This window comes from Semicossyphus pulcher, unplaced genomic scaffold, assembly GCF_022749685.1.
Source record: "Semicossyphus pulcher isolate SPU_LCO1_2020_fin unplaced genomic scaffold, fSemPul1.0.p SCAF_1, whole genome shotgun sequence".
NCBI classification, from domain to species: domain Eukaryota; kingdom Metazoa; phylum Chordata; class Actinopteri; order Labriformes; family Labridae; genus Semicossyphus; species Semicossyphus pulcher.
This window is the reverse complement of record NW_027211603.1, coordinates 33650115-33672500: the sequence shown is the minus strand read 5'-3', so window position 1 is coordinate 33672500 and position 22386 is coordinate 33650115. Positions and strand designations below refer to the sequence as shown.

Here is a 22386-nt window from a genome sequence, read left to right as displayed (position 1 = left end):
TTATAGACTTATACATCCCTCTCTATCATCACGTGTGACTGAGTGTGTGCTTCCATATAGGCTTTAAGGTTTCAGAGGTCAGTTAACAGTGATTCAGCTTCTTAAATTAAACAATGAGGTGATTGAAGTTGCCCAATATTTGAATACCGAATACCTTGGTTTTATACTGGAAAAAAATAGTCTGAGGTAAATGTATGTAAACGTTTTTTTCTACTTTCTTGTTGAGCTAATGTCAGCTAGTTGCTGATTTCGTCATACAGTCATCTGCTCCAGGCCCAGTAGTCCAAGGAGTGATAAGATGCACCAACACTCGTTGAGGTCTGTCTAGGAAGTTTTTCGACTGCTTTTCTCAGGGCTACTCTTTAAGTTTCACATTGTGCTCAGAGCAGTCCAAACAGAAGAGGGTAGACTTTTATAGAGGTTGGCCTTAAAGAGACATGAGCAATAACAGCTTGTTTCAAACAGAGGCTGAGATGAAAGGCTGCAAAAACGGGCTCTAATGAGATAAAGAAGGTTTTTTTGCAAACAGGCAAACTACTCTAGTGTAATCCTCCAGTAGAGTTTGAAATTATCATAATAGGCCCTCTCTAACAGCAGATGATGATGTCAATTCAGAGATCGAGAGCCAGTTTACGAGTACAGTGGGTTTAAATGAGCTCAAACAGGATAAAAGGCAGCATAACGCTGTGGGGAGCGGCAGAGTTTATGAATGACACCTCACATTAATGAGATCAGTACAGCACTAACAAATGAGAACATCTAAAGACACCAGATCTCTGTTTGACTAGAGATGTTAATACTCATTTCCAGCGGCAGTATGACAAAATACATACTGAAGCAAATGAAGAGATCAGGGTGTTAGAAATTGAAATTAACTAGATTGAAGCAGGGAATAAACAGTGTGGCATTATAAGTAAGCAGGCTCTGATTCGAGAACAGATTACACATCATGCCTTTTTATTTCCTCATACAGCAGTCATATTATATTCTGCCTCTTGTGATCTCCTTTGTAGAGAGTTACAGCTTTATGTCATGAAGCCACACAAGCTCACATGTGTGGAACACACTCAAACAAGGGAAGGCAAATATAAGCAGACATACAGCGTATACCTCACAGCACAGCACAATGGCAGGTCACTAGCAGCCATCCTGCATACTTGCCCTCAATAACGGTGTCTGCCACCAGCATGAATAATGGACGATAATGTTGTGCTCCTCACTCTTCAATGAATAATACATTTATACTGTATATCCATTTCTGCCTCTCTCTTTTTTGTCCATTTCTTAGAGATGTCAAAGACGGAGATTGGGGAAGACCTATCTTGTGAAGCGTGAACAAAAGAAGAACACAGTGAAGGAAAAACAGAAGAGCAAGAGACAACAAAGGAGCGCAACACATCGAACAGAGGAGAACAAAAGGAAACAAGGAAAAAAAGGAGGCTCAGAGATGTGAAGAGATCCAGATCAGGAGAGACAGACCTGACTCTGGATAGAAACAGGAAGTGTTGTAAGGAGAAAAAAAGTTCTGCAAGAAACCGACAGTATTGAAAGTGAAAGAGAGGATGCCAGGCAGGACAAAGAAGCTGAGAGTGTAAGAAAGGTAGGAAGGGACAGCGAGGGACTGGTTTAGGGAGAGAAGAATCATCTGGATGGTCTCCTCAGGGTCAGCCAGCCGGTTACCGCCCCTCCGAAGATGGCCTCCAACTTCAACGACATTGTCAAGCAGGGCTACGTACGCATGCGCAGCCGCAAGCTGGGGGTGAGTGTGTATTTCATGCATTTTGCATTAAATCACCTTTTTCCTTCTTTCTAGATTTAGAACTTTGGATTAATTTGTTTTGTAAGTTTATTTTTCTTTAATATGAAAAAACAGGTGTGAGATTATTTATAACACAATAAATAACTTGCACAACCTTTTAGATTAGGAGATAGCAGATTGTGAAGCTTTAAAGGTACGACATGAAATTACATGACAATAGAAAATACCAATGAAGGTGCGAGCGGACCATTTCCATTGCAGAGATAAGGTCAAATATGCTACAGTTACCCGTGTATAATACACAAACATGTGCAGGTCATAGTCTCCAGCAATGAGCAGATCAGTTTAGGACACAGCAGTCCCACCTCTGATAGATGTACAAATTAACTGTTTGTATCTTATATATTAGATGAATGACAATGACTGTTAAATATGTATCATCTTTTGGGTCGCAAGTTTCTTCACAGACGTAATCAGCTTTAATAGTTGTTTACCCTTTTATAAATATGAAAATTAATGAACTTACCTCGTTTTATTTCTGTCCATACAGATGTGTTGGTTCTATTTGTATTGGCATTGACAAATGACACCTAAAATATGTTGGGATTTTTCTAATATGGGTCAATAAATCCTTTACAAACTTTGCTATATGCTGAATACAGCTTACAAGCGAACTAACATTTGAACACTTTTATTCAGTTAGCTTATAAATAAACTAAGGTTTAATAGAAAGTGTGCTGCTGAATACCCTAAAGATGCATTTTGTATGACTTGCTGTTAAACAGAGTGAAAATCTGCTCCATCCGTTCTGTGTACGTTTGTGCCTGTGGCTCAAGCCGCATAAACTGCATGGGGAATGCTGATTTGCGTGAGTGTGAGTCACATTCAGATGGTGTAGGCAGTGGAATTCAACTTTGCATAAGTCATAATATGGAAAGAAGCACAAATCAATTTGAGCCCGGTTCTGTTCACCAGCTTACTTCAAGTAATGGTCTGCTCCACTATCGCTGCAAGTGAGCGGCGCTGTGCAGCTCTCTGAGGGGACTGATGAAATTCCCTCTCCAGCATGAGCTCAGAGCTCAGGATATTACCAAAATAAAGTTTCTTGCCTTTAAGTTTTAGCTCACTTAATGGCTTATGTCTTGAAAAAATGTGTCCCATGGGAAATAATGTTCTTGCTTTTTACTGCTTGACCTACAGTGAGCTTCCTGTTTATTCTGTTAGTGCCTTGTGTAAGATACGTGTGAGAGAAGCTGGAAGGTTTGGATACTGATAGATCCACACCTCATCTCTAGATAGAATATAGATGCTGAGAGGTGATGGTAGGGAGCATGTGTGTGTGGTGTGTGTGTGTGTGTGTGTGTGCGTGTGTGTGTGTTAGAGTATGTGCACCAGTACAGTCAATATCTAAAGTCAAAAGCAGACACTGTCAGGCCTGGGCTAGAATGAGGACTCTGATGCAGAGAGTAGACCGTCAAAGCACACTTTATTAGAATTCTTAACCTCTTTGACAGAGTGACAAATAAACCGGCTATGAAAATATCTATGAATCTAAGTAATCTATCAGAGAAAAAATAACACAGGAAGAATATCTCCCAAACAAAAACCCACTCCGTGAAGGAGGGACAAAATCACAAAAAGTAAAGGAAAAGAACAAACAGAAAATCTCTCCGCTAGGAGGAATACAAAAGACTATGAACAAAACTCGAAATCACTCCCAAAGGAGGAAAACCAAACTCCGTAAGAAAATGGACCAAAATAAAACGCACTCTTCAAAATCGGAGGCTCTACAAAACACTATCAAACTTTAATAAGAACAAAAGTTCGCTCCAAAGGAGGATAGAAAAATGGCTATAAAACAGAACTAAACTAGGCACTAAACTTTGAAATGTACAAACAAAAAATCACTCGCAAGGACGGGATCCATTGTCTCTCTTCAGGACCATATCCTACCCAGTCCACCAGGTATTGTTTACCTAGGCCCCGGTTGCGAACCGCCAGCAACTGCTTGACCCTACACTGGGCCGCCCTCTTTCAATTCTGGAGGCAGCGGAGGGGCGGCGGCTGGGACCATCGGACTCTCCTTGGCGGGCTTGATCTGGCTTACATGGAAGGTAGGGTGAACACGGAGGGATCGAGGCAGGCGAAGGCGAACCACTGCGGGACCGATGATCTTGGTGATGGGGAACGGACCCACGAACCGTGGTGCCAGCTTCTTGGAGGGGACTCTGAGGTGGAGCTCCTTGGCAGAGAGCCACACTCTCTGACCCGGTTGGTAGGCGGGGGCGGGCCGTCTCTTGCGGTCCGCAGTTTTCTTGACTCTGTCCCCTTGGCGAATTAACACCTGCGTGGCGGCTGCCCAGATGTGATGACAGCGGCGAACCATGGCATGGGCGGAGGGCACAGACACCTCTGGCTCGTTGTCTGCAAAAACAGGGGGCTGGTAACCAAACACACACTTAAAGGGTGAAATACCTGTGGCTGAGGTGGGCAGTAGGTTGTGGGCATACTCGACCCAGACCAGGTGTTTGCTCCATGTAGAGGGATTCTGGGAGACCAGACACCGGAGGCCAGTTTCCAGTTGCTGGTTGAGGCGTTCGGTCTGGCCGTTGGCCTTGGAGGTCAGGCTGTCCTTAGCTCCGATGAGCTGGCAGAACTCCAGAACCGGGAGACGAACTGGGGCCCCCGGTCGGAGACAATGTCCTTGGGAAAACCATGAACTTTGAAAACATTGGTCATCATGATCTCCGCCGTTTCCTTGGCGGAGGGCAGTTTCGGCAGAGGAATGAATCTAGCCATCTTGGAAAATCTGTCCACCACTGTGAGGACAGTGGTGTTACCTTGAGAAACCGGGAGCCCCGTGACGAAGTCCACGGAGATGTCTGGAGGGGATGGGAAGTGGCTGCAAGAGACCCATGCGTGACCCGGAGGACGTCTTGTTTCGGGTGCAGACCGAACATGCCTCTACGTACTCCCGGACCTCCGGCTCCATGGATGGCCACCAGAACATCCGGGAGATAGCGAACATCGTCCTCCGAACTCCCGGATGGCAGGAAAGCAGCGAGGTGTGGGCCCAGTGGATCACCTGTGGGCGCAAATCAACCGGGACAAACAAACGATTCTCTGGGCACCCACTAGGTGACGGAGCCTCACCATTAGCCTGCTTAACCTCATTTTCTATCTGCCAAGTCACCGCTCCAACCACACAGGTTAGTGGGAGGATAGTGTCTGGGTCCTTGGCAACAGGCTCGGGGTCGAAGAGTCGAGACAGGGCGTCTGGTTTGCGGTTCCGGGACCCCGGCCTGTACGAAAGAGAGAAAGAAAATCGGTTAAAAAAGAGCGCCCACCTGGCCTGGCGAGAATTAAGTCTTTTGGCCTTTTTGATGTATTCGAGGTTCTTATGATCAGTCCAGACAATGACTGGATGGTTAGTCCCCTCAAGCCAGTGTCTCCACTCCTCCAGAGTGAGCTTGACCGCCAGCAGCTCCCAGTTGCCGACATCATAGTTCCGCTCTGCCTTGGACAGCCGCCGTGACAAGAAGGCACATGGATGCATCTTACCCCCTGCTCCGACCGTTGAGAGAGAACTGCCCCCGGGAGCTGAGGTAAAGCGATGCTTGAGGGTCCGGAAGGCTGTCTCGGCCTCTGGAGACCAGTGGAACTGCACCTGTGGGGAAGTAAGAGCATGGAGAGGAGCAGCTATTGCGCTAAAGCCTCTGATGAACCGCCTGTAAAAGTTAGCAAACCCGAGGAATTGCTGAACCTTTTTGCGGCTATCAGGTGTGGGCCACTCAGCCACAGCGCTAATTTTGGCCGGCTCCATCTGCACTCTTCCAGGGGCTACGATGAAGCCCAGGAAGGAGACAGTGTCGGCATGGAACGCACTTTTTTCCACTTTGACATAGAGTCTGGTCAAGGTCAGGGGAGTAAATGAGAATGTCATCGAGGTACACATAGACAAAATGGTCAAGAAAGTCTCTAAGTACTTCATTTATCATGGCTTGGAACACGGCAGGCAAGTTTGTGAGGCCAAAAGGCATGACCAGGTACTCATAATGTCCGCTTGGGGTATTAAAACCTGTAGTGAACACTTTGGCCTGCTGGTCAAACACAGATGACATGAGAGGAAGTGGGTAACGGTTCTTGATGTCATTCAGAGGGCTGTAGTCTATGCAAGGTCTTAGGGACCCATCCTTTTTGCCCACAAAGAAGAAACCGGCGCCTGCTGGTGATGATGAGGGGCGGATCAACCCCGCTTTCAGTGAGGTCCCAATATACTCCCACATGGCCTCCCTCTCCGGCCCTGAGACCGCGTACGGCCCTTGGGTATGGCGGAGCCTGGGATCAGTTCTATTGCACAGTCATAGGGCCGATGTGGCGGGAGTGATAAGGCTTCGGTCTTGTTAAAAACCTCCCCGAGGTGGTGGTAGCAGGAGGGCACGGAGCTCAGGTCCGGGTAGTCGGAGTCTGTGGCAGAAATAGCAGAGACCAGGTTAATGCCTGTTACATCTACAACACAGTCCCCTCCCCACCCAAAGATTTCTCCCCTTCTCCAATTTACATGGGGGTTGTGACGAAACAACCATGGCTGTCCCAAAATCAAAGCATGAGAGGGCGACTTAAATAAATAAAAGCTAATGTGTTCTTTATGTTCGTTAATGCACAACGTGATGTGTGTGATGGCGAACAGTTCCTGTCCATTGAGAGCCTTGGCCCTGATAGGCTTAACTAAAAGTTTGTTTTTGAGGCCCAGTTCTTCTGCTAGCCCCCAGTCCATCAAACTCTCATCAGCCCCGGAGTCTATGAGCGCCTTAAGATCTGTGGCAGTGTGGTGCATTACCTTGACTGCCGTGAGGGTACGTGAAGCGGAGCCTGAGGCAGTGAATTGACTCACCACCATGGATCTCTTGGCTGAGTAGGTGGCGACGAGATCACTTTAAAATGATGTTGAGTTTTGAATTAGAGCCTCCACAACATGTTACGGACAAATGTTTGCTTGGAAAAATGTTGACATTTTATATCAGTTTGACATCAAGATGTGAATGAATATGTCTGAATATCTGTATGTATGAGATAACACAATGTTTTGTACTACATTTTTGATATTCTTGGTTCCTTATACCTTTTTTGAATTATGGTAATGATTAGAGATGTCGTGTTTTTTTCCGAGGTGATCGTAAACAGAGGTTTTGTGTTGCAAACTGCTGTGCCTGAAATGCTGCTTGAAATTTAAAGAAGTGACGTAACAGGAGAAATGTGACGGTTTGAGGCGACCATAACTGGTATCCTTGTTCCTCATTAAGTGGTTATGGAGGGCTAATGCTTATCCAGCACTGGGACAAAGGCCTGAGGTGGATCTCTGCTCTTTGTTTTAAGAAGCAGATTATTTCACAGTCGAGGTCATGTGAGGACAGAGCTCTACATTTGGAGTCCTCCTCAGTCCATGCACACTCTAACGATGACTGCTTTCTGTCCTCCTTCATGAGGTAGAGGGACAGATGATCATCTGCTATTATTCATTGGCAGTTTCTCTGCGAGCAGTAATCCCATTGAAATTCGTTTATGTCAATTCTGAAATCAAACTGAAATAAAGTTTGAAAATACAGACAGCATATTAACATGAAAGATGTATTGATTTGCTGAGCTTACTTTTAATTTAGAACGATTCTTAAAGAAGAAGAATATAGTTTCTATTAGATTTAAGCTGGTAGGCAAAGTAACTGGACCAAAGCAAATTTGTCTCTTACACTCTCTCCCTTTAAGAGTTCTTTTCATGTTTTGGACACTAAGTGCTCCAGTTGTCTGTCCTTATATTATTCCTCTCGTCTCTCTCTGACACTGCCCCTGTCATTTAATTGCTCTGTCTTCTCTTTCTCCCTCTGCGATTTCCTGCCCAGACCTCTGATTCCTCACATCTCATTCTTCCTTTTCTGCCTCATTATCTGTATCCTTCCTTTGCATTCTTTCTCTGTCATCTATCTCTCTCCTTTTGCCCTTTTTCATTAACTCTCTTAATCCATCCTCTCTCGGTGCCAGTGTTGTAAGCAGTCTGCCCGTATGTAGTGATGTGTAGTGTGAAGCAGAGATAGTTTGGCACCAGTAGAATGCAGCTGGGGTGCTTTGTTTATGAAAGCTCCTGACTGGTATCTTTGTGGCAATAGTGATGTTTGTTTATTCTTTAGATTAATAGTACAAAAACAAAAACATTTGTAATTTTACAGTATTTGGTGTAACCGTCTCTGAATAGCTCCCCAGCATGGATTAACAGTCTTTCCTTTTTTTCCCATCCTGCTATTTACCGTTTTTTTTAATGTTACCTTTATTCCGACAGTTTATCTCATTGAGACTAGTGCTATGTCAGAAATTTCAACAACATTGTTAACACTGCATTAGATAATTTTTGTGACAGTGAAACAAGCTTCAAACACAGCCATATACCTCTGATTGTTATCACGAGCAACATTAGCATTCATTTGGAGTCTGACTTTTGTCCACTTGATGAATTGAAGACGACATTTTTCCTCTAATTTACACCCTTTTTTGGTCTTCACAAACTCCTGAGGGAAACATGGGGCTGGTTAGCTGCTAAATGCTCCACTGTGGTCAAAAGATAATTACCAACTTTGTCTCGCTGCTGCTGGGCAGGTAGTGTACAGGGGATTCATGAGGGCTCCCTGCTGCTGCTGAAGATTGATTACATTAGTGAGGGTGAATAGATAGTGAACAAAACAATGAGCTCAAGATGTTTAGAAGTTGCATGTTCAACGTTAACCCATGCGATAATATGCCAATTGTTCCTACCTTGTAATACCACCCACAGGAGCATTTCAGGAATTAGCGCCTCTACCGATTGCAGACAACACATCCTCATACATTGCTTTCATATATGAACATCGGACAGTCTGCGGACTATCTTGTCTGGACTTCACACATTTAGCACAGCAGGACATTGCCCGTGTGAGACATGTTCTCCACTCCTGGCAATAGTAAGTTTAGTTTGGGTTAGAGAGGCACATGGGTGGAGCATTCAGAAGGAGGAGAAATCTTCTCTATAATGACTGGTTTTGCGTTGAAATCTATATAACAAGTATAAGGACACATCAGCAATATAAAAGCAAGAGTGAAAAAAATATACAGGCAACCGAGACGAAAACTATATAAATAGCAAAACTCCAACCTGGATGACGTCATCAACACGCCCACTCGATAACTGTGAATTGGACATTAAATGACCTCCAGAAGTTCCACAAATGTTGATGTTTGTATCAAACAGACAAATGTAACTGGTTGTTATTGTTGTGAAAAGTTTGGTTGGGTTAACGTACCAAAATTGGTTAGGCAAAATCTTTGACTTTTGATTTCACACAACTTGAAATTCTGGATCATGGTTGAAAAGCCTGTACTATCCTCCATTGGATAGTATTGGTGAATTCTTAATAAGCCTTAGATTTCTCTTTGTTAACTTTAATACCCTGGAGGGTGAACATGGTAAGTCAATGAGTTTACAAAGTAAAAAGCCAGGGGAGACACAGGGGTAGGCAGGAGGACATGATTACAAAGATAGGTAAAAAGAGGGCTATCTGAGTTAGTCTCTGCATCCTTAGGGCACAGAGAGCTTGCACAGCTGAGGTCCTCCTAAAGGCTGAGCAGATAGACTACCAGAGTCATGCTTAATTTGTCTCAACAGGAACAACAAAGCCGAAGGAAAAAGCCCCAGACATACAACTGACTTGAACTCACCTCGGCTGCACTGTTGTACCCCTAGAGCCCTAACGTTTCCATGCAACAGTCGGGCGTGAAACAAGGCTTTCAAACCCCCACACCCACCTTAACCAGCCTCACACTGATTAAGCATGCAGTCAATGCACTCAGAGGGTTAACAGGCACCAAGTGTAAAAGCATATGTGAGATGTGTTTGCCACATCTGTCCATATGCTTAGCCCTGCCTTTTGGGTACAAGGAAACAATTGCTTGTGTTGTGTTTTTCCCCCACTTTCTGCAAGTAGCAGGGAAGTAAATGTCCATACTTCAGATGCACCCATACACTGAAAGGTTGGATACGTTCCAAATTCTGAGATTAGCAGGCTAAACACTTCTTAAGATAGTGTGCATCTCAATATGGAGAGATGTACTGAATGACACCAGCGTTCAGCCACATCATTTCCTGTAACTGCCCATTCTGAGAGACTAGAGTACACCAAATAATGCATCCATTCACCAACCAAGCAAAATGGTCAACTATATTTTATGGTCCCAACACTTATACTTTATAGATCCCACTCCTTTGGCAGATATATCTTACATTTAGAAAAACAAGGTTTTAAATTATTCATAAAGACTATGAAACACCGCTCTTAGTCCCTTGGAGTCCTGTAAGAGTCTCACAGTTGGAATTAAACGTGACATTGCCTGAGGCCAGAGTAGACTTAGAGGCGACACAATGCGTAGGTGAGAGCTGAGTTAACATGCATGATATATTACTTCAGAGTCCTACTCTGATCTCTGCTTATCCAGCACTGATGCCTCTAAGACAATAAGATGAGTTTCTCAATCATGCCAAGCAAGTGTGCAGGATAAGACTTTCTTTTAAATCACTTTAGCTGAAAGCAAATGCACAGAAGAAGTGTGGCTACAGTACATCTATCTTTCTGTTTGTCCTTTGTTTATAATTTACATGCATTATTTGTAAATTTGAAATGACCAATTAAGCACTAATTTCAAACAGTGATGCACATGTTCAAACAGTAATCTTATCTTATCCTAATAGAGACAATCTTCAGGGATCTCTCTGCTCTAGTTCTGCTTGTCACCTGTTTGTTCCTCAAATATGTAATATTATTGTATATATGTTCTCTGAATACAACTGTCCCTTACATTACATATTGTATCCCTAAATCCATGTGCTCCTATGGGGAAAAGCAAGAAAATAAACCGTGAAGGCCATCAGGTTGTAATACACAAAGGTGTAGAAGCTTACACAGGACAATGTCAGTATTGATTCTGGCATGTTTTTGGCTTCACTGAGAAAAAGAAGTTGATTGAAGTCAGTTTTGTCACTTGAACATAAACTTATGTTGTTTTGTTGGTGCACTGATCTTCTTGGGGGGTTCATTGTGTGTCACCCCACAGCCTATACAAAGATATAGATATATATGCTGATATAGATATATCAATTTTACCTGCTGTGGTGCAAATTAAAGAGACCACAGGTGCAATGGAGAGGCAAAAGCAAGACAACCCCCAAAAAGGCAATGGTTTTACATGTGGTGGCCAAAGACAGTTGCTCTCTCCTGATACTTCCTGACTGATTCTTTTTTAGTTTTGTGTTCTGCTAGTGTCCTTGTCACTACTGGTAGCATGAGGCGGTACCTGCAGCCCAATCAGATTGCACAGGTAGTCCAGCTCCTCCAGGATGGCACATCCATACGTGCGGTCGCAAGACGGTTTGCTGTGTCTCCCAGCACAGTCTCAAGAGCATGGAGGAGGTACCAGGAGACCGGTTGTTACACGTGGAGAGCTGGACAGGGCCATAGAGGGCATCAACCCAGCAGCAGGAGCGATATTTGCTACTTTGTGCGAGGAGGAACAGGAGGAGCACTGCCAGAGCCCTACAAAATGACCTCCAGCAGGCTACTGGCTTGCATGTTTCTGACCAAACTGTCAGAAACAGACTCCATGAGGGTGGCATGAGGGCCCGACATCCTCTAATGGGACCTGTGCTCACAGCCCAGCACCGTGCAGCTCGATTAGCCTTCGCCAGAGAACACCAGAATTGGCAGGTCCGCCATTGGCGCCCTGTTCTCTTCACAGATGAGAACAGGTTCACACTGAGCACATGTGACAGACGTGAAAGAGTCTGGAGATGCTGTGGGGAACATTATGCTGCCTGTAACATGACTGGTTTGGCGGTGGGTCAGTGATGGTCTGGGAGGCATTTCCTTGGAGGGCCGCACAGACCTCCATGTCATAGCCAATGGTACCCTGACTGCTGTTAGCTACCAGAATGAAATCCTCCAAGCAATTGTTAGGCCTCATGGTGGTGCAGTGGGCCCTGGGTTCCTCCTGGTGCAGGACAATGCCCGGCCTCATGTGGCCAGAGTGTGTAGGCAGTTCTGGATGATGAAGGCATTGATGCCATTGACTGGCCCTCTCATTCCCCTGACCTAAATCCAATTGAGCACCTATGGGACATTATGTATCGGTGCATCAGACGCCGCCAAGTACCACCACAGACTGTCCAGGAGCTCACTGATGCCCTGATCCAGGTCTGGGAGGAGATCCCCCAGGACACCATCCGCCGACTCATCAGGAGCATGCCCAGACGTTGTCTGGAGTGCATACGGGCACAGGGGCCATACACACTACTGAATCACATCATGAGTTGCCACGATGACATTCACACAAGTTGGATCAGCCTGTGATTTAATGTTTTTACTTTGGTTTTGGGTTTGATTTTGAATCCAACCCTCAGTGGGCTGATGATTTTGGCTCCCATTGACCGTTGTTACATCATTTTGTTCTCAACAAATTATACAATGTACATCAGTCAAGATTTTCAACTTGAATTATACGTTCATCAAGATCTGATGTTTGATTTAAGTGTACCCTTAATTTTTTTTGAGCAGTGTAAATACTTGATAATATAGATACAAACTTTTCACAGCGAGTTTAACTGAGCAACCAGAAGTGCTGGAGGCTGTTAGGAGGAAGTAGCTGGACGAATGAACCTGGGAACAAACTATTTTGGAAAGTGTGTGTGTGGGCGGGAGAGGGCCCACGGCACAGAGATGCTGACAACCCAGTGTGCATGCACTCACACATGCCATCTGAACTTTATAGTCCAGTTATAATTATTTTCTAATCATTTCTGATGTGCTTGGTTGCTGTGGGGTCATTATTTTATCAGATCTCATGAATCCATCTTTGCCCAGTTGACCAGCCAAGTGAACTTTTTGCAGCCTTCAGGTACCTTTTGGTAAATTTTAGAAATACATACTGCTTTTTTTTAATAGTACAAACCAACTACTTCTAATTTCATGGACTTGAAAATTGCAAAATGGTGATGAGTTTTGACTGAAGATAAGTGATTCTGCTTCTTATGCTAAGATACAACTTAGTAAGTGGGGTGTTGGGAACAATAATTAGTATCAATGTGACATTTTGTTTGTTCTATCTATTGCGTCACAGAGGGGGGCAGATGACACCCCATGACATCCTGGCAAACCGTCACCAAGAGATTTTTTACACGTTCCTTCACTGTGGAAAGAAAGAACTGTGAACATGCGGAAGAGAACAATATTTTATTTCATTTCATAATGACTGTAAGTCTATGCCTTTCACCCACTCTACTGAATGTCAAATGACCATGAATTATTTCAGGTTCAACTAAGTACACAGGTTGACAATGACTAAAGGGAAAGCTGTCATTTAGCTGATTTTTTCACAAATAGGAGACAAACACTCTCAGGTTCTCCTTTTTAAGGGACTAAAAGTTCCCCCCGGCCTTTGTTTTCTGCACTTTCGCAGGGCTCTTAAGCATGGTATGGCAACACTTCCAGACAAATGAGTTTATGCCCTGCCGGTAAGGCTGCACGATTACTTCCAAAATGATAATCGATTATTTTTATGAATCACGATTATTTAAAACATTTAGGAATAACATTTTTTAAATGTAATTTCACTTTTAAACAGTGGTGGACAAAGTACACAACTTCATTACTTGAGTCAAAGTATAGATACTCCTGTTCAAATATTACTCCAACACAAGTGAAAGTTGCTCAGTCAAATTATTACTTGAGCTAAAGTACTGGAGTACTTGCTTTTAAAAATACTGAAGTATTCAAACTACTTAAAAAAAAAATCTCAGAGCATTGTATTTTCACAAAGCATGAGCGCAGTCAAGAATACATGGGTGTACATTCTGCTACGTTTATTAAGAAAACATTATTTACATATTTAAACTCGCATGCTACAGATTTCCAGATTTACCTGATGACCAGGGAAAATGTCAGCCAGGCTTTACACAGTGAGAAAACATTCAAAAAAATTTTAACAGCCATTTCAGTAGATGCAAGGCCTTTTGAACTATGCAATTGTGCAGCATATTCTTATTCCTGGGGCTGCTAAAGCTCCCTTTGCTTTTTTTACTTCTCTGCAGCGGTGTTAGTATCCAACATATGCCAAACATATAAAAAGAAATGGGCCTCTGTGACAACTTCACTATTCATATTCTTGCTCAGGTGGAGAATCGTCATCCTTATCTGCCGTAGCATAATTACCACAACTAAATGATCTGCCTGATCTGAGTGATGTTTGCTCTACGTTCAAGCATGGACGCACAAGCTACAGGTACGGCAACACCACTTAGACGAACCACACGCAGAACTACACGAACACAGTTTATTGCTTTTATCAGCTTCAGAGCAAAAGTAGCGAGTAACGAGAACATTCATAGAAATGTAATGGAGTCAAAAGTATGATTTTTGTCTTTCAAATGTAGTGGAGTAAAAGTCATAAGTTTCCTCCAAAAGTAATAGTCAAGTCAAGTACAGATACTCAAAAAAAAAAAAGTAAGTTTACTTCGTTAAATAAATAAACAAAGAAACCCTTTCAGTTCCATTTTGTGCTAAATTCCGGCTCATGTAAAAATTATGCATTAAAATTAAGACTAACTAGGTTCTTTACCTGAATTTGGTACATCTTCTAGAGGCAAAATGCAATGCGAATTGCTCATTTCAGTCTGTCTTTGGGAGTCTGGTGATAGGGTGTTGTGCTGTACAGTTTTGCTGTTATGGATGTCTTTGGATTTGTCTATAGATGATTCTGGACAAGGACGGGAAGTAGCGATCATTCCTCTCGGCCTTCATACACTCATCATACTGCACTTTGTAATGTTTTTTCAGCAGGTTGAACAAGTTAGTTGTGTTGCTTGGCAGCGCAGACACAGGTTTCATGCACTCATCACTTGTCCTAAAGTTTAAATACCTCCAAACAACCGATGACGAGCCGTGATTATCTTTTGATTCAGTCTTCACATACTTCTCAAAAATAGAACAAACATTAAACTAGAAGGTATTTTCAGATCAAAGAATGGAGTATAAAGCTGTACCAATCTGAATAACAATGCCACTGTCTCCACAAACAAAGAAAAGGAGCACCAGGGGAGGGTAAGCAGTATAGCAGTGCTCGGAAGGAGCAGAGGACGATATAATATGTGGAAGAGCAGGGAGGTCAGAGCGCCTGCAGTCAGAGCAGTGTTGGGAGGAGAGGTGAAGCTGAATGTCAGGTCAGGGAACTCTCTGTGGAGCAAGCTAACCCATTAGTCTCAGAGGCCTGCTTACATAATGAAGCCTTCAGGGCATCTAAAATACAGTTAGAGGTTCTCTGGACAACATAGAAAGAACTTGATGTGACAGTGCAGACATACAAACACATTAATCCTTTTCTTTAGAGTTTTTGAGCAGTAACGGCTGTAATCTGTATAAGCTAAATGTGTGGATTTGATAAAGAACACCCGTCTTAAGATTTAAGCTATATATATAAACTATAGCTCCATAGTTTTATATTAAGTATTGATCAGATGACTGTAATTTAAAGGCATTGTTAGAAGTAATGAACTCACAGAAAATGATCGTCAAAATTAAGTGGTTTCCTTCCTCTTTTTTTAGATGGTTTAACATCTTTCAGCTAGTTGTTTTGCTATTTTTAGTGATAAGCTAAAATGTCTGGTGAACATAGTATTTATCGGCAAAAGTGTGAGAATTTTTCAGTAGGAGATGGTGGATAAGAAGACCGAGCTAAAAGGAGATTTAATATTTGGCTTCCATTCATCAGGCGGCCACAAAGCAAGTCAAAGATAATGCTTTTGTACAGCTATATATAGCTATATGTTTTTATGTTCTTGCTGATGTGTTGATGGTCTCTCTTCAGACAGTTTTCGCTAACCAATTATCTTATAAGGTTGGAAAGATGACAGATGAGCTCTATTGAGGCATTTTTCTAAACAACCAAGATGGCTGCTGCTGATGAGGTGCGTTTGATTCAGCTAGTACGAAACAAACTGGACAGTAGTTCACAAATAGAAAGTATTAACTACTAAATCCTGTTGTGCCATTAGATGTGTTTTATGCTGAACAAGCAGTCATAAGAATTATATCTTACAACTAGCTACCTAGCCTAGCAGTAAACTGCTTTGCCATACATTTCTGTGCTCCGTTTGGTTGTAGCTTTCAGAGACATTTTGGTCAGCTCCAGATTATTTATGGTTTATGTGCCCTTTCACAACTCTGAATGCCACCTCAACTTCCACCAATCATTCCGTTTTCTTCATGTCATGAGTTTTTCTGACTTTGGGTAAAACATAAAATTGGACGATTCCCAAAACAACATTAAATGAGTGGCCATGTTTTAAACTGAACCTGTTTGTGACACGTTGCCTCTCCTTAATTCTAAATAATTCCACACAGCAGAGGTGCTGTTCTTCCAAGTGTTCATCACCCACATTTTCCTCACTCTTCTTCCCTTCCTCAGCCCTCATGCTAGCGTACCTTGCAGTGTCAATCAAATGAAAACAGAAGCAACTCAAGGCTACTTGGGGCATCATCTGATGGTGTAAACGCACGGCTTATATACCAATGACCCCCCTATTAAAGGTCAAATGCTGCATACTGAGTGTAAATGCATGGCAGATGTGCATTTTTTCTAATTCATTGCAGTTTAGGTAGTTGTGTTTATAGTGTATCAGCACGTTCATAAAAAGTATAATCAGTTGAAATCAGGCACACATCTGCATGGCTAGATACTAATAAAATGTGTTTTATAAAGAATATTCTTACTTCTGCTGAATCGTTGATAAAGTTGAAGCCTTTCCTTTGCAGTGGTGACCAACCCTTCCTCTCTGATTACCCACATCCCATAATGCAGCACTCTGCCCATTCTCCTGTGCGCTGATGATGCTTCTGTCAACTATACATTAGCAGTGAGTCAGTGTTGCACAGCACATTTTGGCCAACCACATGATGAAATAGTTATGGGAGATATTGAAATGACTGAATGGCTTTTCCACCTGCACATTGATAAGAGAAGCGCCCAGATGATCACTCAAAATCATTATCTTGATAGCTGTTCGTACTGACCTTGCTTTCTATGAGACGAGGAGGCAAAAGTCATCTCCAAAAATAGCTTCTAGACTATCACAGAGCCATTGTTGCTGAACAGAGTCAAACACTGCTATTAGTGTGGAGGCGTTAGGATGGAGCAGCAGAGGTGTCAGCCTGGAGGTTACCGAAGCAACTCTTTGGGAGGATAAGATCAGATCAAACTTAAATAAAGCCTGTGGGGACATCGGGGTAGAGAAGGACACAGATCGATCGGCCGTGCTCAAAGCTGATTGTCTTGCTGGGAAAGATTTGTCTTATCTGATAAGAATAGGTCGCCCTTGTTTGTGCAGCTTGTCTGCCTGTCTGGGAATTTAACCGCGGTCTCCTGGGGGATTGACAGGCATGAGGAGGGAGATGCTTTGTCGCTTCAAAAACTACCACTGAGATGCACCAGAGAAAGACACATAACTAGAAATTAGTCTGCTGATCCTACAGTCAACTCCCATAACATTTATAACAGCTTCTGTTCCCACTTTTAAATCACTTTGTTGTCACTCAGTGCAAATATTTTGTGACATATGTGAGTTTGTAAATGCCAAATACTATTTGAGCACAGGGGTGCCACTAACTGCTTTTCTCCTGTTCAACTTCTAATAATTTAATATCAATAATTCATCTAATCATGGACACGTTTTAACCAGGACCCTCAGTATCAGAATCCAGTAGCTCGTGAAAAATCCAATGTGTCAGATGAAGTAATCCACTCCTGCTATGTGCCAAAAACATATTCAATCCATATCACACAAACTTCTGCTTCTGAATTAAGTTAGTAGCATCAGTGTGCACTGAGCCGCTATGTCATTCATACAAATACACTGCTTGGATGCTGCATAACCAACATTAGAGGACTTAGATCAGAATGGTGCCACATAAACCTGATGGGGTAATCCCCTTTTTTAAGCCGCTATAACAGCTTGGTTGTAGGGATGGCAATGTCTGTTCAGTGAGGCCAGATCTTCAAGGTCCCCAGATGATTAAAACAATAGGGCAGAAATGTCATTGTTAATATTAGAAACAGTAGTTTGAAGGAAAAGAAGCTTATTGAGGACGATCACAGTAGGTGCTTACAGGACAGGTATTCTTTGTAAGGCAATGAAAACACAGTGATTCTCATTTTCAGACTCTCATTCATTCATTATACACTAATGAAAATGTAATTATGGAGATTATCTTACATCTTACACACTGCTTCTTCAACAGCTCTGGTAAAAGCTGTGAAAAGTCCAGTAAGTGGAGCTTGAGTTAACATTAGTGCTAATTAGTAAATATAAACATTCATTCACACACTGGATTAACACAGAAAAAACAGCATGTTAACTTTGTCACTGTGGTCATTTTTCATGCTGACAGTTCAGGTAAATTACAAATGTCATATTTCATATTTCAAATCATATTTGACTGCAGAGATGAAATGACTTTTGTGATCTCATTAGCACACGGACAAACACACCTCTGTTTGTCAGTGTCAGATGGACTGATGAAGACATGCACCCGCAGGCAGGAGGTGAGTTATGGCTCTCCTGGGAAACAGCAGCCAGTCAGGAGTGAATTACCTGACCCTGATTTTCAAGCTCACTCTCTTTTTCTCTTTTTCTCCGTCTCTCTGTCTTTATGTTCCACTTCATACACTAAAAGATTTTCAGAACACCGTGTCCCAGAGCACCTGCAGCTGCTCTGACTGGGGGTTTGTTTGTCATCGTCTGCACCTGAGTTTGATTGCCCCCTATGTCCACAATCCACAATTTTTTATAGAGTCTACTTATTGGTTATTTTTCTACAAGCAACCATTTTACACCACAGAGCGTCGTAAGATTCAGTGTATCAAAAATCCTACTTAATGAAATTGGTGTTAGATCCATTCATTCCTTTCACTTTGAAAGTGCCTGTGTGACATTTGATATCATTCAGCCTACAGATGTCTGAAGGTAATCTTGATACTGCCCTCTAAGATGATGTTTCATGAGCTCCATTAAAAGTTCTCCATCATGGTTTACACCAAAAAGGTTGGATCATGCTTCCCCATGTTGGGCTCTTGTGTGTTATCAACTTTCTCTAGTTAAGTCGGCTGACTTCCTGCTGGCACACGAAAGGCATAAAAACAATTTACTGATACTGCTTACACAACACTTGTTCTTAATATACACACAGTTGTGAGGGAGAATGTCTGCACCTTGTTACAACAACCCATAGTGGTACTTAGAGCGTCACATTTTGAAGCTTAGAGCCACTGATATAACTCTCCTACTTTTTTCATGAATTAACAAATCTTGATTGGTCTGTCTGGTTGTATCTGTTGTCCTTTACAGCACCAGTTCTTGTGCTGATTTCTGTTTCCAGATATGACAGTTTGCAGGTAGGACCAGGGTTGTTTCAGGCTCAGAGAAGGGGGAACAGAATTTGTGACACCAATAAGTCTTCTTGAAAAACAACATTAGTTCATTAGTATCCCACTTCACTTCCTGATGCACTTTTCATGTCTTGCAGGTGCCAAATAAAAATTTCATGAAATGATCAACAGCAGAATTTCTCTAACCTTTTACCTTGCAAAAAACTATTAATTTGCTTTGTCATATCTGTATGAAACTAATGAAACATTTATATATATTAAACTGACAATCCAAAGTAAAGCAGCTCCGCTGTGACCACCGACTTCTCCCTGCTGGGGTCTTCAGTCTTTAACCATGACACACTGTGTTGTATTCATTCCTCTTCCGCGTGTCTGTGTGTGTGTGTGTGTAATGCAATTACAGCTTATTTGGGATTCTAACTATGACCGCTAAACTGCTTATTTAACTAACTGAGATTCACTCTTATTTTTTCCTCCTAACAAAAACAGTATGAGATTGAAAAAGTGATAGAAACCTGAGAGCTGTGGAGAGCTGGTGTCTTACACAGGAGCATTAATTGAAACTGACCTGACAGTGACCTGTTGTTTCAATGAAGGAAAATTCCTTCACAAAAGCAGTTACTGAAATGTAATTTATTTGCCAACTAAAACATAGTGCAAGAAATAATATTAACTTCAATCATTGGGTGAGAAGCGGGGTACACCCTGGACTGATTGCCAGTCAATCACAGGGCTGACACATAGAGACAGACAACCAATCATACTCACATTCAAACCTACTGGCAATTGTAATCACCAATGAACCTAACGAGCATGTCTTCGGACTGTGGGAGGAAGCCGGAGTGCTTGGAGGGAACCCATGCATGCTCGGGAAAACATTCAAACTCCCCAACACAACAAAACACCATCACAATGCATATAATAACACATCTACATAGTAAAGGGATAGTTCGGTTTATTTGAAGTGGGGTTGTATGAGATACTCATCAATAGTAAGTGTACTACATACAGTGGATGCCGGTCAGCACGGCCCTAGTGAAAACAATGTCCTCTGGTCCTCACCGTGAACAGCACTTTGGCGTTTCCATGATATTGTATTTTCTTTAGTTTGTTGTCTCTTCTACAAACCGCTGATGCAAACAGCTGATCCGACACCGTACGCTGCAGGCGTAGTAACATGTATGTGTTGCAGTCAACACAAAGTAGTTTCAAATAAAGAGGCTTTCTTACTGAAAAGTGAAACGCGGTGAAATATTCTAATATAGCTTACAATCGATACCACTAGGGCTGCAACATCTAATCGATTAAATCGATTAAAATCAATGATTAAAGTAGTGGCAACTAATTTCATCATCGATTAGTTGGGTCTTTGTTATCATGCATGGCATGTGCTGTGAAAACGTCACTGGGGCAGCCAGCCAATGCGGCGGCTTATGTGGCTCACGTAATGAATTACAGGAAGTTACTCCGTCTCCGGTTCCTTTGGGATAACCATTGATTATTTTTCATTGAGGAGTATCCGTTTGTTGTTGCTGATGATGTGTCCACCTTCGGTAGATTAGTGTCCGTTTACACAGACAAACGCACGATTACGGTTTCTAACGTTCATTTAAAAACAAGCTATTTTCTCTTCTCTCCATTGATGGACCCATAGCCGGGCCGCTGATAAAGCAGCGAAGTAGTAAAGCTGTTAATAAGCTAACGCCTCAGGTCGAGCTTGTTTAACGTTCATTCTTGATAAAGCTAATGCCCGGCTTCATTAAACCATCATAAAATGGAGAGAAAACTGACGGAACGTATTTCTGTCCGTCACGTTGTGTTTAAATTAACTTGTGTCTTTTTTTATTGTAGTGGCCTCATCTGTTCTTTTCTTTTGTAATGTGAAATTATTCTTTTGTAATGTGAAATTATTAAGTAAATCAACCAGATATTAATTGAGTTTAATCATTGATATATTAAGATTGCATTGTACAAGAAAACAAGATATATTTTTGTGTTTTGAATATAATGCTAATACTAAAATTGAGCTTTTTTTCTTTTAATCCGATTAATAATTGGTTAATCATAGAAATAATCAACAGATTAATCTATTATCAAAATAGTTGTTAGTTGCAGCCCTAGATACCACTATTGATTTTTAGATGAGACGTCCTCATGAGTGGATAAATTACCTGTGGAATTGACCCTATCTGCAGCGACATATAGCCTAGCTTCCATGCCTGCACTCTGGCTGGTTTCTCAACACTAGGGCCGTGCTGACCGGCATCCCCTGTATGTAGTACACTTACTATTGATAAGTATCACGTACAACCCCACTTCAAACAAACCAAACTATCCTAACTATGACCAAAGTGCTAGACAGGGTGCGTGATCTAGCGTGAGCGTGAGCGTATTGCGTCAGGTGAGCGTATTGCGTCATTGCGTCATTTCCTGTTTTCTCGCTGCTACTGTGTAACACAGTCCACGTTATTAAACGTCTGTGTTCTCCCCGCGCTGCGTTATAAACTATGATGAACTGATCGCACAATGAAGTTGTAGTCTTCGTATTTTATTTTATGTATTGTGTTTTGTACAGATATGGACGTATGTGTCTGAAATAAAGAAATAAAGTAAAGTACAATACTAGAAACGATATTACAAGAGCTCAAAAATAAACTGACACAACAGCAAGATGAGATAACACATGAATGTTTATTTTTATATAAATATAATATTTTCTTTTTAATATAGTTGGGCCAAGTAACTGTTATTTTGTGATGATTGAACAAGAAGACCAGTAATGCAATGGGAGCCGTATTGTTCGTGAACGAGTGAGAGTGAGTTACGGGTAAACCGGAAATGTCACTGAACGACCTGGTGAACGAATGTAATGAACGAATCGTTCAGCTGAACGAGATCCGAAGATCCGGGTCACTGAAGTGAACGAGAGTTGACATCTCTAATCAGCAGCAAGCCCCCAGGGCCAGTAGCCGGTGCGGGCCGACCTAGCGTAGCTTCTCCCCCGGCAACTCCCGAGCAGCCGGGATGCAGTGGCTGGGTTACTCTCAGAGGGAAGCATAGCCGCAAGACGAAGCACACAGTTCACCACCAACCACTTCACGTTTCGAACAAGTTTTCCCCAC

The 22386-nt window shown here is 42.4% G+C and overlaps 1 protein-coding gene across 1 annotated transcript in view; it reads left to right on the top strand.

Annotated features, from left to right (window-relative positions):
• dok4 (docking protein 4) overlaps window positions 1-22386 on the top strand; it is an 85351-nt gene that overhangs the window by 37419 nt on the left and 25546 nt on the right. The window contains exon 2 of the mRNA XM_069662493.1: window positions 1289-1759. Coding sequence (XP_069518594.1) covers window positions 1694-1759 — 66 coding nt within the window. The 5' untranslated portion in view covers window positions 1289-1693. The remainder of the gene's footprint in view (window positions 1-1288; window positions 1760-22386) is intronic.